The following is a 14,444-nucleotide window of genomic DNA, read 5'->3' on the forward strand; positions in this document are numbered from 1 at the left end:
TACTGACATACACCTGAACATCAGCAGGAGAGGACTCTTTAAAGTAGAGACACCACATACTGATATACACCTGAACATCAGCAGGAGAGGACTCTTTAAAGTAGAGACACTACATACTGATATACACCTGAACATCAGCAGGAGAGGACTCTTTAAAGTAGAGACTCTACATACTGATATACACCTGAACATCAGCAGGAGAGGACTCTTTAAAGTAGAGACTTTACATACTGATATACACCTGAACATCAGCAGGAGAGGACTCTTTAAAGTAGAGACACTACATACTGATATACACCTGAACATCAGCAGGAGAGGACTCTTTAAAGTAGAGACACTACATACTGATATACACCTGAACATCAGCAGGAGAGGACTCTTTAAAATAGAGACTTTACATACTGATATACACCTGAACATCAGCAGGAGAGGACTCTTTAAAGTAGAGACACTACATACTGATACACACCTGAACATCAGCAGGAGAGGACTCTTTAAAGTAGAGACACTACATACTGATATACACCTGAACATCAGCAGGAGAGGACTCTTTAAAGTAGAGACACTACATACTGATACACACCTGAACATCAGCAGGAGAGGACTCTTTAAAGTAGAGACTCTACATACTGATATACACCTGAACATCAGCAGGAGAGGACTCTTTAAAGTAGAGACAGCTACATACTGATATACACCTGAACATCAGCAGGAGAGGACTCTTTAAAGTAGAGACGCTACATACTGATATACACCTGAACATCAGCAGGAGAGGACTCTTTAAAGTAGAGACTCTACATACTGATATACACCTGAACCTCAACCCCCCCCCCCCCCCCCCCAGCCCTGCTTGCTGACATATTGAACATCAGCTTTCTTTTTCATTTTACTCGGTTTACAATGAACACTCCCCCCCCCCCCCCTTTCTCTCTGTCAGCTTGTTGTATTTCACTCCTCTATTGTCCATTTCATCTCTGCCTGTTTCTACCCCCCCCCCCCCCCCCCCTCCCTAAACGTGCGTGTTTCCTGGCGCGGGTTGTCATGTAGCGCGGGGGTTAGCGCGGTGTGAACGGTGCTCCTGAGATCAATGCTTCACTTACCTCCTCCAGGGTCTGTCTTGGGGGATCTCAGGCGCTCTCATTATGTGCCACAGCTCACAGTGTGTTTACCAGTCTGCAGGAGGAGTAGTGGAGCATTTCGTGAGGCCCATTTGTCCTCATTTAAGTGGGGAAGAAGACCCGGGAAGACGGCCTCTTGGTGGTCTTTTGAGCATTAAAGCAGCATTTGTTATCACCAAGCAGATGTGCTCTTATTTATCAAAATAATACAAAAGGTGTGTTACAGCGACGGCAGATGGATCAGGCGTGTGGTGTTAGCCGCTCTTTGTGCAGCTGCTCCCCCCACACAGTTAATTACTCTCTTATTCATCCCCAACAATGGGAGGGGATGGAATAAATCAGCTCTCGCGCTTCTTCACCGGGAAAAAAGGTGCAGACTGGGACCCTAAAGCGAGCGAGTGGCTTCAAGAGGTACAGTTTATCATTTTTAATGGAGAGGAACAGGAAGTGGAGACGTGAAGCTGGGCTCTGTGATTTATACACCGCCTCAGTGAGGGGGGGGGGGGGGGGGGGGGGGGAGTCTGTCTCCCTGTCCACACCTCTGCTTCTGCAGCCGCTTTGAAACGAGTATTTGGGGCGTTTTTGTCTCCAACGCCACCGAAATACACCGAGGCTCTCCTGGGGAATAACACATCAGAGTTAGCCTAGCCATGAGACTCAGGGTTGTTAATGCCAGTAGATCTACACGGTGTAATGCTATATATGACATGTCTGTATATTAAAGGATTAGCTCCTGCAAACTGCAAAAAAACTTGACTTTAGCCAAGAATATTGGTTTTATTTTCCCATGTTTTGGAGATGCAGGTCTTTCAGATTGCTTCATGCACTGCGATGCAATGTTGGTGCAAAAAATCGTAACTTAAGACGTGCATTTAGGTTTTATTTTGTCAGGTTTTGCAATGTTGGTGAACGCTGCTGCAGAAACACTTAACTTTAGCCGTGCATTTATCCATGTTTTTTAAATATAACTCTCTGAGATTTCTTTCCAAACTGTGTTACAACTCTTATGAATGCAATTTGCCAAACTAGACGTGCATTTAGGTTTTATTCTTGCAGATATATAAGTCTATTTCTGCACTGCGATGCAATTTTGGTGAATGCAATCTCCTTTTAAAGACGTACATCTGCAGCAGCATCGTGCTCTCTCTCTGTTCTGCTTCTCTGTCTCTCTGAATCAGACACTTCAGTCCCTTGTTGACTCATAAAAGTCTTTAAATAATTGTCTTTACCTAACTTTTTCTCATCTCCAAGACTACCAGGAAACACAGTGATGCAGAATATGTACAGAAATAAGAGGACGATGGCCTATCTACGCATTAGATTTGAGATTATTAGCCTATTTGCTAGAGTTTAGTAGTTGCAGTACCATGCAAATATCAGCCTGCATGCCTCTCAGCGTATGGGGTTTCCCCTGAAAGCCTAATTTAGCTGAGCTTCCATTGTCACCGAACCAATTGGGTGTTTTCGTCTCCAAAAACCACTAAAATACATCAGATTTTGGATTTTTGATGTCATGAAACTAATATTTGTCCATATTTATTGTAGTTGGTGGTGTGTAGGAGGTCTAGTATGATGCAAAAATCACTCTGCATGCCTCTCATTTCACGTGGGTTTCCCAAACACCCCTAAGTTGCTTTGTCTTTGTCGTCATTAAACCATTTTTGGTGTCTCCAAAACTCCCAATAGGTAATAACACAGCAGAATGTGCCTACCTGACCCTGAGATTCTGGATTATTAATGTCAGAAATCATATATGTTAACACATATAGCTTAAATGCTGCTGCAGTATCATGCAAGTATCACTCTGCATGCCTCTCAGTTTATCCATTTTTCCCTGGAAAACCAAATTTAGCCGTGCTTTCAATGTCATCGTAGCATTTTTGGTGTTTAGTCTTCAAAACGTACAAATGACATCGTGTCAGATATCAAATAACAGCTATAGCTATAAGATTTGTTAATGTCAACATATACAGTGTAATGGCTGGTTGAAGGTCTAGTAGGCCTCTCATTTCATGTGTTTTCCCCCTGAAATGCCCAATGATGCCGTGCTTCGATTGGCGTCGTTCCAATTCTGATGTTTTCGTCAGAGGACATCTATTGGGAATTATTGACAGTTATCCTATATTTGAACACATTGCCGCTGCAGTATCATGCAAATATCACTCTGCATGCCGCCCCGTTTTCCCCTGAAAAGCCCCGTTTCGGTCGTGCCTCCGTTATCACCTGTTCATTTACTGTGGCGGTGGAGGGCATCGGGTATCGATCCGGGTTTGTGACTGTGTTAGCCGCTCTGCCGGTGTGTAATAAAGGCCTTCAGGCTACTCTGTCTTCCCCTTCAGTCTCACGAGTGCTTTCCAGACCTTGTAATCTTAATTAAATATGCAACTTCTGATCGCAACGGGGTCACTGTCTTTCGCATTTAAATGCCGTCGCACACCTCCAGTGACGGGGAAATCTCAATGCGTGTAAAAAAAGAACAAAGACTTTTTCAATTTCCTCGTTAGCCTCCTGCTGCATTCCCCCTATAGCTTTTTTTTCTCTCCTCCAGAAGAATTTTTATGATATTCTCCTCCCCTCCCTTCTCCTCTCTGCTCGCAGTTTTCCCCAGACAGGTTCCTCAGTGTTTTAGAGGGGATGGATTTAATTGCTCTGTGGGGATTGGTTGGCTGTGCCGGGCTCGGCTGTTTAATTAGTGTACCCTGCCGGGATTGGTTTAATGCTTCATGATCTTGAAATTGTCTGATTGTTCAGCCCTCTGGGGACTCTCTCTGCCTACGTAGGCCAGCAGGTTTAGCTAAACATCGCTCCGGGCTGCTGCTGAACGCTTGAGAGGAGGAAGAGGAGGAGGAATTTGGTGCTGGGGTGGGGTGGGTGGGGTGGGGGGGGGGGGGGTAACTTATATCACAAAACATCATGCATGTGGACAGTGTTTCCTGCTGGGATGATTCTCCTCACATGAAAAAGGATCTTATTGATTATTAATGCAGTTTCAATATTTAGACTGTGACTCTTTTTCCCTCAGTGCTGGAAAGTACCACACTTAAGTACTATCTTTGACAAACCTGTACCTGAGTATTTCCATTTCATGTATACTAAGTGTTGCCGCGTTTGATATGCATTAAGCTGATTAACTTTCTACATAAAGAGGGGTTTTCCTTTTCCTGCAGTGTGTTATAAAGGTTTGGAACGCCTCCATTGGACTCCTTTGTTTACTTCCTGAACATAGTGACATCACTATATACTCGCGCTTCTATTGGCTAGCGCTCAAACATTTTGTACGTGATAGGCTAAGGGGCGGGACATCTCTAAGCGGTTGACCAATCAGCCGGCCAACTAACCAATCCGAACAGACTGGGCTCTGGTTTCAGACAGAGGGTGAAAAGAGGAGCTGCAGCACAGACAGTATGAGATACATAAAGAGACTCTACATACTGATATACACCTGAACATCAGCAGGAGAGGACTCTTTAAAGTAGAGACTCTACATACTGATATACACCTGAACATCAGCAGGAGAGGACTCTTTAAAGTAGAGACTCTACATACTGATATACACCTGAACATCAGCAGGAGAGGACTCTTTAAAGTAGAGACACTACATACTGATATACACCTGAACATCAGCAGGAGAGGACTCTTTAAAGTAGAGACGCTACATACTGATATACACCTGAACATCAGCAGGAGAGGACTCTTTAAAGTAGAGACACTACATACTGATATACACCTGAACATCAGCAGGAGAGGACTCTTTAAAGTAGAGACACTACATACTGATATACACCTGAACATCAGCAGGAGAGGACTCTTTAAAGTAGAGACACTACATACTGATATACACCTGAACATCAGCAGGAGAGGACTCTTTAAAGTAGAGACACTACATACTGATATACACCTGAACATCAGCAGGAGAGGACTCTTTAAAGTAGAGACACTACATACTGATATACACCTGAACATCAGCAGGAGAGGACTCTTTAAAGTAGAGACACTACATACTGATATACACCTGAACATCAGCAGGAGAGGACTCTTTAAAGTAGAGACACTACATACTGATATACACCTGAACATCAGCAGGAGAGGACTCTTTAAAGTAGAGACACTACATACTGATATACACCTGAACATCAGCAGGAGAGGACTCTTTAAAGTAGAGACTCTACATACTGATATACACCTGAACATCAGCAGGAGAGGACTCTTTAAAGTAGAGACTCTACATACTGATATACACCTGAACATCAGCAGGAGAGGACTCTTTAAAGTAGAGACTCTACATACTGATATACACCTGAACATCAGCAGGAGAGGACTCTTTAAAGTAGAGACTCTACATACTGATATACACCTGAACATCAGCAGAAGAGGACTCTTTAAAGTAGAGACACTACATACTGATATACACCTGAACATCAGCAGGAGAGGACTCTTTAAAGTAGAGACACTACATACTGATATACACCTGCACATCAGCAGGAGAGGACTCTTTAAAGTAGAGACTCTACATACTGATATACACCTGAACATCAGCAGGAGAGGACTCTTTAAAGTAGAGACTCTACATACTGATATACACCTGAACATCAGCAGGAGAGGACTCTTTAAAGTAGAGACACTACATACTGATACACACCTGAAAATGATCATAGCTATGGCCTTTTTAAAGGAAACTTCTGAAATATCGCCACTTTTTCCTTCTATTCCACTACATTTTAGAAGCAAACATTTACTTTTTAAGACATTTATTTCACACATAGATACGTTTTACATAAACAAACACATCTATGTGCTTATATGATATGTCCAGCACTGTTCTACTAATCAACTGAGTATTTACTACTACTTCATGAATGCTCTCATGTAATTGTTGATAAAACAGGTTAATATAATATTCTATAATCATATGATGATGAGAAAAAGCCATTATGTGCTGAATAAGTACTTTTTCTTTAAGAAAAATGACCATAGTATTTTCTCCACCTCCATCTCATTTCTATTTTGCATCCCAAGCTTCTGTTCGCTCGTTCTGACGTCTCTGCAGTGTCGAGGCCAGCCAGATCAGTCCCTCTCCAGATCTCTGAATGATGTGTTTGGTCACCTTGAGTGAGAGGAGCTTGGGGGGGGGGGGGGGGGATACTTTTGTGTAAATGGGGGGTGCGAGGGGGAGTGTCCCTCCTGTAGCCTTCCAGCAGACGCCCTTGGTTTTACTTCAATCACGGTGACGATGTCGACCTCAGCGGTAAATGTGCGCGGCGTCCCATCATGGTCAGATCCACTGAAGGCTGAACTCATCAGACTCATCGAGCACACCCTCAGAGGAGTCAACCTTCAAGTGCATAAATCTCAAGTGGATGTTAATAATAAGAATACCTCTGCCTGGACTGTAAGGTTTTCCAGGGAAATGAGTTACGTTGTTGCTGGAGCCAGTTTGGTTTCCTTTTTAGCCCAGCATTAGCCACCTTTAGCTTAGCGGTGGTGACGTGAAGTCATGTGACCGTGCTGTAGTTCCTTTATAGCCCAACATTAGCCTCCTTTAGCTTAGCGGTGGTGACGTGAAGTCATGTGACCGCGCTGTAGTTCCTTTATAGCCCAACATTAGCCTCCTTTAGCTTAGCGGTGGTGAAGTGAAGTCATGTGACCGCGCTGTAGTTCCTTTATAGCCCAACATTAGCCTCCTTTAGCTTAGCGGTGGTGAAGTGAAGTCATGTGACCGTGCTGTAGTTCCTTTATAGCCCAACATTAGCCGTCTTTAGCTTAGCGGTCGTGAAGTGAAGTCATGTGACCGTGCTGTAGTTCCTTTATAGCCTAACATTAGCCGCCTTTAGCTTAGCGGTGGTGACGTGAAGTCATGTGACCGTGCTGTAGTTCCTTTATAGCCCAACATTAGCCGCCTTTAGCTTAGCAGTGGTGACGTGAAGTCATGTGACCGTGCTGTAGTTCCTTTATAGCCCAACATTAGCCTCCTTTAGCTTAGCGGTGGTGATGTGAAGCATGTGACCGCGCTGTAGTTCGTTCGGTGTTTTCAGATGTCGCTGTGGTGGAAACAGGAAAAACTAAAACACCTCGGTAGAAAGAGGCTATATGATTGCCGCTGCAACAATTAGCACTTTTTTGCCTCTAAGAGAAACCCTTCAGTTGTGCCCTCGTGTTTTCTGCTTTTGGTGCACCGAGGGGGTCATTTTCTTCGTTCCTCCCCTCCTCAGAGAACACGGGAGGATGCACATGATCACCAAGGTGATAGATCACATGGTAACTCCCAAATGAGAGTCGCACCCTGAGCCTCCCTCCCCCCCTGTTCTCTCTGGGGGAGGATGCCCTGATTACTGAGAGACTCTGTGCTGTGTGGAGGGCCCTCTCCAGCTGCTGGGGGTGTTTGTGCGGTGATGATGAGAGTTGTGAGTAATCAGAGTGGGGTTGTGTAGACAATCTTTTAATAGAGTCTACTTGCCAGCAGTGTGAACCCTGAAATGATGAGAACCCCAAAGTTCTATGTTGCCGTAAGTTGTATTAATTAGCATGAATTGTGCATACAATAGCCCAAAAATGACTTGGCAATTTTGGTGTCATCTCGAGGGGTTATTGAGGATATTGAATCGATTTTGGCCTTTTGCAGTTTAAAACATGCTAGCTTTGAGTCCCCTTAATATTTCAAATCAACCAAAAATTCATCAAAATCAGCGTAGCGTGTTACAAATATGGCCTCTTTCTAGCAGTGGTGACGTGAAGTCATGTGACCGTGCTGTAGTTCCTTTATAGCCCAACATTAGCCTCCTTTAGCTTAGCGGTGGTGACGTGAAGTCATGTGACCGTGCTGTAGTTGTAAAGTTTGAAGTTTCGCCTCAGCTCTAATAAGTCTACTAAAAAAACTGCGGTGCCAAAATAAAGATCCTCAGATTTCTTTTTATTTCTTTTATCAACAAGTCATCAAAAATAACAATAAAGACAACACCAAAATCACTCTGACCCAAATACATAATTAAATCGTTGCTCCCTGATGAACACACACACATCGATATATCTTACGACAATCTTGGATTTGCACAATCAAATATACTTGATTGTCTATCTCTGTTGTTCTACAGTCACAGAGACCTTCACTGGTAACACCTTCACTGGTTGTTCATCACAGCTATAAATGTATGGAAACATCCTCTCAGTGAAAGTGTGTGTGAAGGTGTGTATGTGTGTGTTAGTGTCAGCATCAGAGAACGACAGCTCTCCTCTGTTCCAGTCCAGATTCATTCTGACCCTCTGGAGCTCCTTCAGCAGGAGGAGAGAAGAGTCTGGAGCTGATGGAGAACATGCTGAGTAATTACCACAAGCAAACTGTATTCTCCATAATCCAGGCTCTATGAATCCCTTCCTCTGGACAGACTCTGCTAACACACCAAGGTCCCAGTCTCTACTGTCTCCAACCTGGACATTCCAGCTGTGAGTCCCTGAGTTAAAGCCCTCAGAGCCCAGGACAGATAAGAAACGATCAACCCTCTCTGGATTATCAGGAAGTTCCTGTCTCTCTCCTCCTGCTCTCACACTGGTCAGATCTTCAGACAGGATGAGGTATGGACCAGCAGTGTTTGGGTCCAGGATGAGAGAAGAGTAGGAGACCATGTCCTTCATCTTGCTCCAGATGTTGAAGCTGAGGTTGCCCAGGTGTTTGGCCTGGTCTATCAGAGCCCCTGAAGGCAGCTGTGGAGCTTCCAGCAGGGGGCGCTGCAGCCTCTCCACTGCAGCCTTGTAGTTGTGCAGGAAGGAGACGTCTGCAGCTCTCAGCTCCTCCTCTGTGGCTCTGACTGTGAGTGAAAGAGCTGCTATCTCTCTGCTCACAGCCTCCATCTTCTCCTCCATCATCCTCCTCTTCTGCTCCTCTTCCTCCCTCAGTGCAGCCATCCTGGCCTCCTCTTCCTCTTCTAGAAACTGGTGAAGTTTCTTGAACTGCTCCTTAATCTGCAGCTCTGTGTGTCGGGCCTGGACCTTCAGGTGTCCTGCTGTCTGATCAAACTTCACTTTAACTCGCTCAAAAGTCTCTAACTTCTTCTTGAAGGGTTTCAGAGTTTCCTGAAGCTCCTTCTTGAGATCCTGTGCAGCTTCATCGATGGGTCTGAATCTGTGGTCGGTGTGTTTCTCTGAATCTCTGCAGACGAGACACACTGGCTGCTGATGGTCCAGACAGAAGAGTCTGAGTCTCTCAGAGTGCAGACTGCAGAGAGCCTCTGGAGATCTCTGATCTCTCTCCTGCAGGAAACTCTCACACAGGTTCTTCAACACCCGGTTCAACGCAGGTTTTGACTTTGAAGATCTCTTACAAAGTGGACACTCTTTGATTCGTTTTTCCCTCCACCAGTGCTGCAGACAGCCTCTACAGAAGCTGTGGCTGCAGGACAGGACGACAGGGTCTTTAAAGACCTCATGGCACACAGTACAGCAGAGATCTCCTCTAATCTGGAAGCCATGTTGTCTGTGAGTGAAGCAGTAAACTCAGCAGCAGCCGCTCCCTGTTCCCTGAGACTTACTTTCACTGTGAGTCTTTGTTCTGGAGAAACTCTCGCTCAGTGTGTGGATTCAGCAGCTGCTTGAAGTGGAAGGTGTTCCAGGATTCCCTCCTGTGGACGTCCTCTCTCAGTGGAAGAGCTGTCGGTGTGAAGTTGAATCTTATAGTCCGTCGCTCACCGTGTGTGTGTGTCCTCTCAGTGAGGCAGAATAACAACTTGTTTCCTGGTTTGTCTCAGGTGAGTCAGGTGGTGGGTGGAGATTCATCATGACAGTTTATCAGGTTGAGTTTGATTCCAAATGGATGAGTCATGCTGTATTCACCTGTATTCGCTTGCTGTAGGATGCGTCCACATTGTTGTGTTATGTCTTGGCACTGTCAGTAAGAGAGCGGTTGCTTTTACTTTGCACAGTGTCTCCGGCTTTACCAACCTTTACCTGCCAAAGAAACTAGTTTTAAGCTTTTGAATGAACTGTTATTAAGGTATAACAGTTTAGCTAACTATTGCATGAAGCTTACATTTGCTCAATAGCTTGATGGATGGGTAGCTAACGTTAGCTAGCTGGATTTAAAGATATCTATCTAATCTGTCTGTCTGTCTGTCATGGAACCAGTCTGTAAAAGCAGTTTTAATGGAGGGCTTTGTGGGTGAGGAGAAGGATCTTGAAGTGGATGCGTTGTGGGACGGGGAGCCAGTGGCGGTTCTGCAGGACAGGGGTGATGTGGTAACGGGAACAATGTGGGTGAAGAGACGGGTGGCTGAGTTCTGGATGTACTGGAGTTTGTTGAGTCTGGATGGTGTACCACAGAGGATGCTGTTGCAGTAGTCTAGTCTTGATGAGATGAAGGCATGGATCAGGGTTTCGGCTTGTTAGATGGGTAGCTAACGTTAGCTAGCTGGATTTAAAGATGTCTGTCTGTCTGTCTGTCTGTCTGTCTGTCTGCCTGTAGTTAGCTTATTAGATGGGTAGCTAGCTTTATTTACAGATAGATAGATAGATAGATAGATAGATAGATAGATAGATAGCGCTTGCTAGCTGAATAGCTAACCTTGGCTAGCTCACTGCACACTGATTAGTTGAGTTAGTTTCTGGCTAACTTCTGTTTATGAATGTCAGCAATGGGGACTTGGCTCTCGTTCTGTGAGAGTTATTATAAACTGTTCACATGAGATTTAGCATACAGTCTGACTGACTCATATGTTCTTGGCTCCTCATAGCAGAGACATCGACACCAAGAGAATCTACAGAGTTATTATGTCCTCATATGAGATTTTGGGTCATATTTCATCCTGCAGTCACTCACAGAGGATGGATGTGGTACTGCGGTGTAGCTGTAAATGAATCGCTCACAATGCTGCTAGTGCTAAACCAGAAGATTAGAATTAGCCTAGCCACCTTTAGCTTAGCAGTTGTGACCATGTCATGTGACCATGCTGTAGCCGAACGTTAGCTTTTAGAATATGTAGAGATTATCCTGCTGAACAAAACATAAAAGTCTGTTTGACACAGAGATTATCTTTCTGCATTAATCCAAAATCAAATGGAAAATCAGCCTACAAAAAGAGCCATCACTGCCCTATTGTGTTCTGTTATTTTTAAGAGGTGGGGGATCCTCAGGTCAATTGTGCATCCTGCTCAAAGTCAACAAGCCCCCAGATTTAATATTGCAGGGCTTGTTCTCCTTCAGCATATTATTGCATCCGGACACCATCCCCCCTCCGCCTTTCGGGCAGGGTGTGAGTCCAGCTTCCGTCTAGACGTGCGGCGTCATTAACCCTCCGCGACCTCGTCCTCCCTGATGAATTCGCTCTCACTTCCCCCCTTGCAACGGCAGCGTTAGTGGCCCTCCAACCATCCTCTGGGAGCCGGAGCTCCACCCCACTGGCCATTAGAGCCACTCGCCTCCACCAGCAGGCATTAAGAGGCCGAGTGTCCGGAGCCGCTCTCAGACTGCTGAATAATTCACACCGTCTGGGCTCTGTCTGGTCCCTGGGTGTGGGGGGGGGGGGGGGAGTAGGATGGCTGATGGGGGTGCAGGGTAGGTGGAGGTGCAGGGGTTAATAACAGGTCTGCCTCTCTGTGTCAGCAGCTGCTCCACCCCCCCCAACACACAACCCCACCCAGACCTATGAAAGAAGCCTATTCAGTTGATTAGATTTTTCAAAATGGATCAATTTTTAATCAGCGGAGCATCTGACTACGCTCAATAGCGTTGTCGCTGGGAAGACAGTCGCTGGACGGCCGTTTTATTTACAGGAATGTTTGTTGTTTCACTGTATGCAGATGGGGAGGCAGGAAACAGCTGCAGCACTGCAGAACCTGAGCTCACCGTGCATTTCTGCAGAAACAAACAGGAAGTATTCAAGCAGTACCACATTGAAAAAGATAATCCCAGTAAAAGTCCTGCATTCATAGTCTTTGTTAAGTACTAAACAAAGCATGAAATGGAAACGCTCGTCATAACTGCACTTGAGTGAATGTACTTCAGTAAATTCCTCCACAACCACCAAGGGTGCAGCAAATCAAGCGCTCCCTGATTTTGAATATTTATCAGAAATGTGGATAATGTCTTTGCACCTGCAGAGGTAGTAGTGAGGAGAAAACAAACTATCTGTGGTGCCATCACCATCAAGGTTTCATTGTTCTGTGGGGAGAGCCTGACATGTTAAATAACGAGGAGCTCATAAAGTTAATGTTCAGAAACTCTCCGCAACCGCTGACGACTTCTCGTTAAGACCCGACACGTAGGAAGAATTATTAATCCTTCAGATTTCTGCACATCTGCTGCTTAAACGCCAACTTTTTTTATTCATGTAATCCCATAGAGGAGCCTTCAGTATGTGAGGAGACTTTTCGTTATTATGACTGTTACATCCTCAAATAAAAAGCTATAATACTGGACATTTTAAAACGACATAAGGTAGGAGTATAACATCCACAGTGTCCTTTTCAAACAGTGAAATGTTTCAGTAAACAAGGTCAAATGCTGCGGTGTGGAGAGGAATCAATAATGTTCTGTCCTGATGGGGTTAAATCAATATATCCAAGTCAAAATGATCAATCTTTTTTTTCTATCTTACTGGAAAATATTCCCCTTTGCAAAGACAGAAGCAGTATTGGTTTCACGAAGAAGACTAAAACTGAAAATAATTATGCACATAATGCAAAATCCACTTCTTCATGGCTTTCCTACATAAATGTGTCCCCTCTGTGTTGAGAGACTCTGAACGTGTCCTGATCCATCTTTATAAAAACCTGTCTGAAAACCAGCTGATCAGATTTAGCCCCTTTGTGATGTCACTATGTGTTTTGGGGTTGCACAACCATTAGCCAATAACCAACCAAGTTAAGCCCCGCCCACCTCATCACCTGGATCTCCTCCTAGAGCACCATTGTGTTTCTTTAAACCAATCATCTCTCAGAGGGGCGTGGCCAGCAGCAGCTCATTAGCATTTAAAGCTACAGACACAGAATAAGCTCTTTAGGGACAGGGCTGAAACTGAGGGGGTTATGGGATGCTTCAATGACCTGTTTGGTGTTTCATCCCATCAGAGACAGGTTCTGTATATATCTGAGACCTGTAATATATTGTTGAAGAAGAGTATAATAAGGGACCTTTAAACAAACATGCAGTGATGTTCAGTAACAGATGTGCACAAAGTGGTAAAAAATGTCTTGTTTTTTTATGTATTTCCCTTAAAATGATGGTTTAAATCTTAAAAAAGCGTTTAAACCAAACAAACTTGCAGCTACTGATAAATAATACACATTATGTAATTTATTTATATAAATTCTACAATCATTTTCTGCAATTTACTGTATTAGCCTAAATGTAGACCCTTTTATACTTTAATTTAGGGCTGCTTCTACTAATAATAATAACAAGTGCTTGTAAAGAATTAAAAAAACAAGTAAGATGTAGTAAACACAGATAATACAATTAATGAAAAACCAGCCACTCAAAACATGTAAGAAAACAGAGAGTAAAACAAACAGAACAATTATTAAAAACATTCATAAATCACATTAAAACTAACAATTCTTCCCCTTTTTGATTCAACTGCAGATTATGTCTATATTAAATCAAGTAATATGTGGGTAAATGTCTTCTCAAGTCCCAAAAAATTCAATTTAATATGATATTAAACAAACAAGAAAAGCAGAAAATCACCAGATTGAGGCTAAAAAAGGCATTTTTGACAATTTGCATGAGAAATGTCTTTGATTCTTACGAATAGTTGGTGTTTAATTAACAAAATGAATTACTTAACCAGCTCATCATTGGTTACAGTCTTTTTCTATATTTGAGTAAACGATCTGACTCCATTTTAAGATTTCTAGACACAATATGCACAATACAGCAAGACAAAGCATTCGTGCATAGATCCCTGATAATGACAGTATAATATTTGTGTTTATGCTGCTTTTTTAAAAACAAATTCCCGAGCACTCATGAGAGATAAAAGACTGAGACGATGACAGATCAATAAAACACAAGGACACGGAGGCAGCGGTGGAAAAACTGAAATACGATAAACAGAAGAAAATAAGATATTAAGACAATACACTGCAGTCAGGAAAGGAATGCAAATAAAGTAGATAAAGTCGAGTTTTAGGGTCAGAAAGGGCTTCAGAAGGACACGTTGTTTTATAGATAAGACCTCAAAGCTGTAAAAAAGACACATATAACATAAACACATGAAAAAAGATAAAGTATTTACCCATTAAAAAGCACAAACCAGTTTAACTAAGTGAATATTCCCCATTTTCCGTACATAAATGCATATTTCAGACTCCTATGATGTAGCTAGAGGTATAAAGGCTGGC

The 14,444-nt window shown here is 43.5% G+C and overlaps 2 protein-coding genes across 2 annotated transcripts in view; one reads left to right on the plus strand and one right to left on the minus strand.

The window, feature by feature from the left end:
- The window catches only part of cux2b (cut-like homeobox 2b), a 154,157-nt gene that overhangs the window by 21,253 nt on the left and 118,460 nt on the right, over positions 1–14,444 (plus strand). The window lies entirely within an intron of this gene.
- On the minus strand, positions 8,005–9,847 carry LOC134874188 (nuclear factor 7, brain-like). The gene is given in 2 exon segments (XM_063898226.1): positions 8,005–9,556; positions 9,559–9,847. Coding segments are annotated over 2 exon segments (1,389 nt in total). The 5' UTR covers positions 9,578–9,847; the 3' UTR covers positions 8,005–8,186.

Source organism: Eleginops maclovinus, chromosome 12, assembly GCF_036324505.1.
Source record: "Eleginops maclovinus isolate JMC-PN-2008 ecotype Puerto Natales chromosome 12, JC_Emac_rtc_rv5, whole genome shotgun sequence".
Taxonomy (NCBI): Eukaryota; Metazoa; Chordata; class Actinopteri; order Perciformes; family Eleginopidae; genus Eleginops; species Eleginops maclovinus.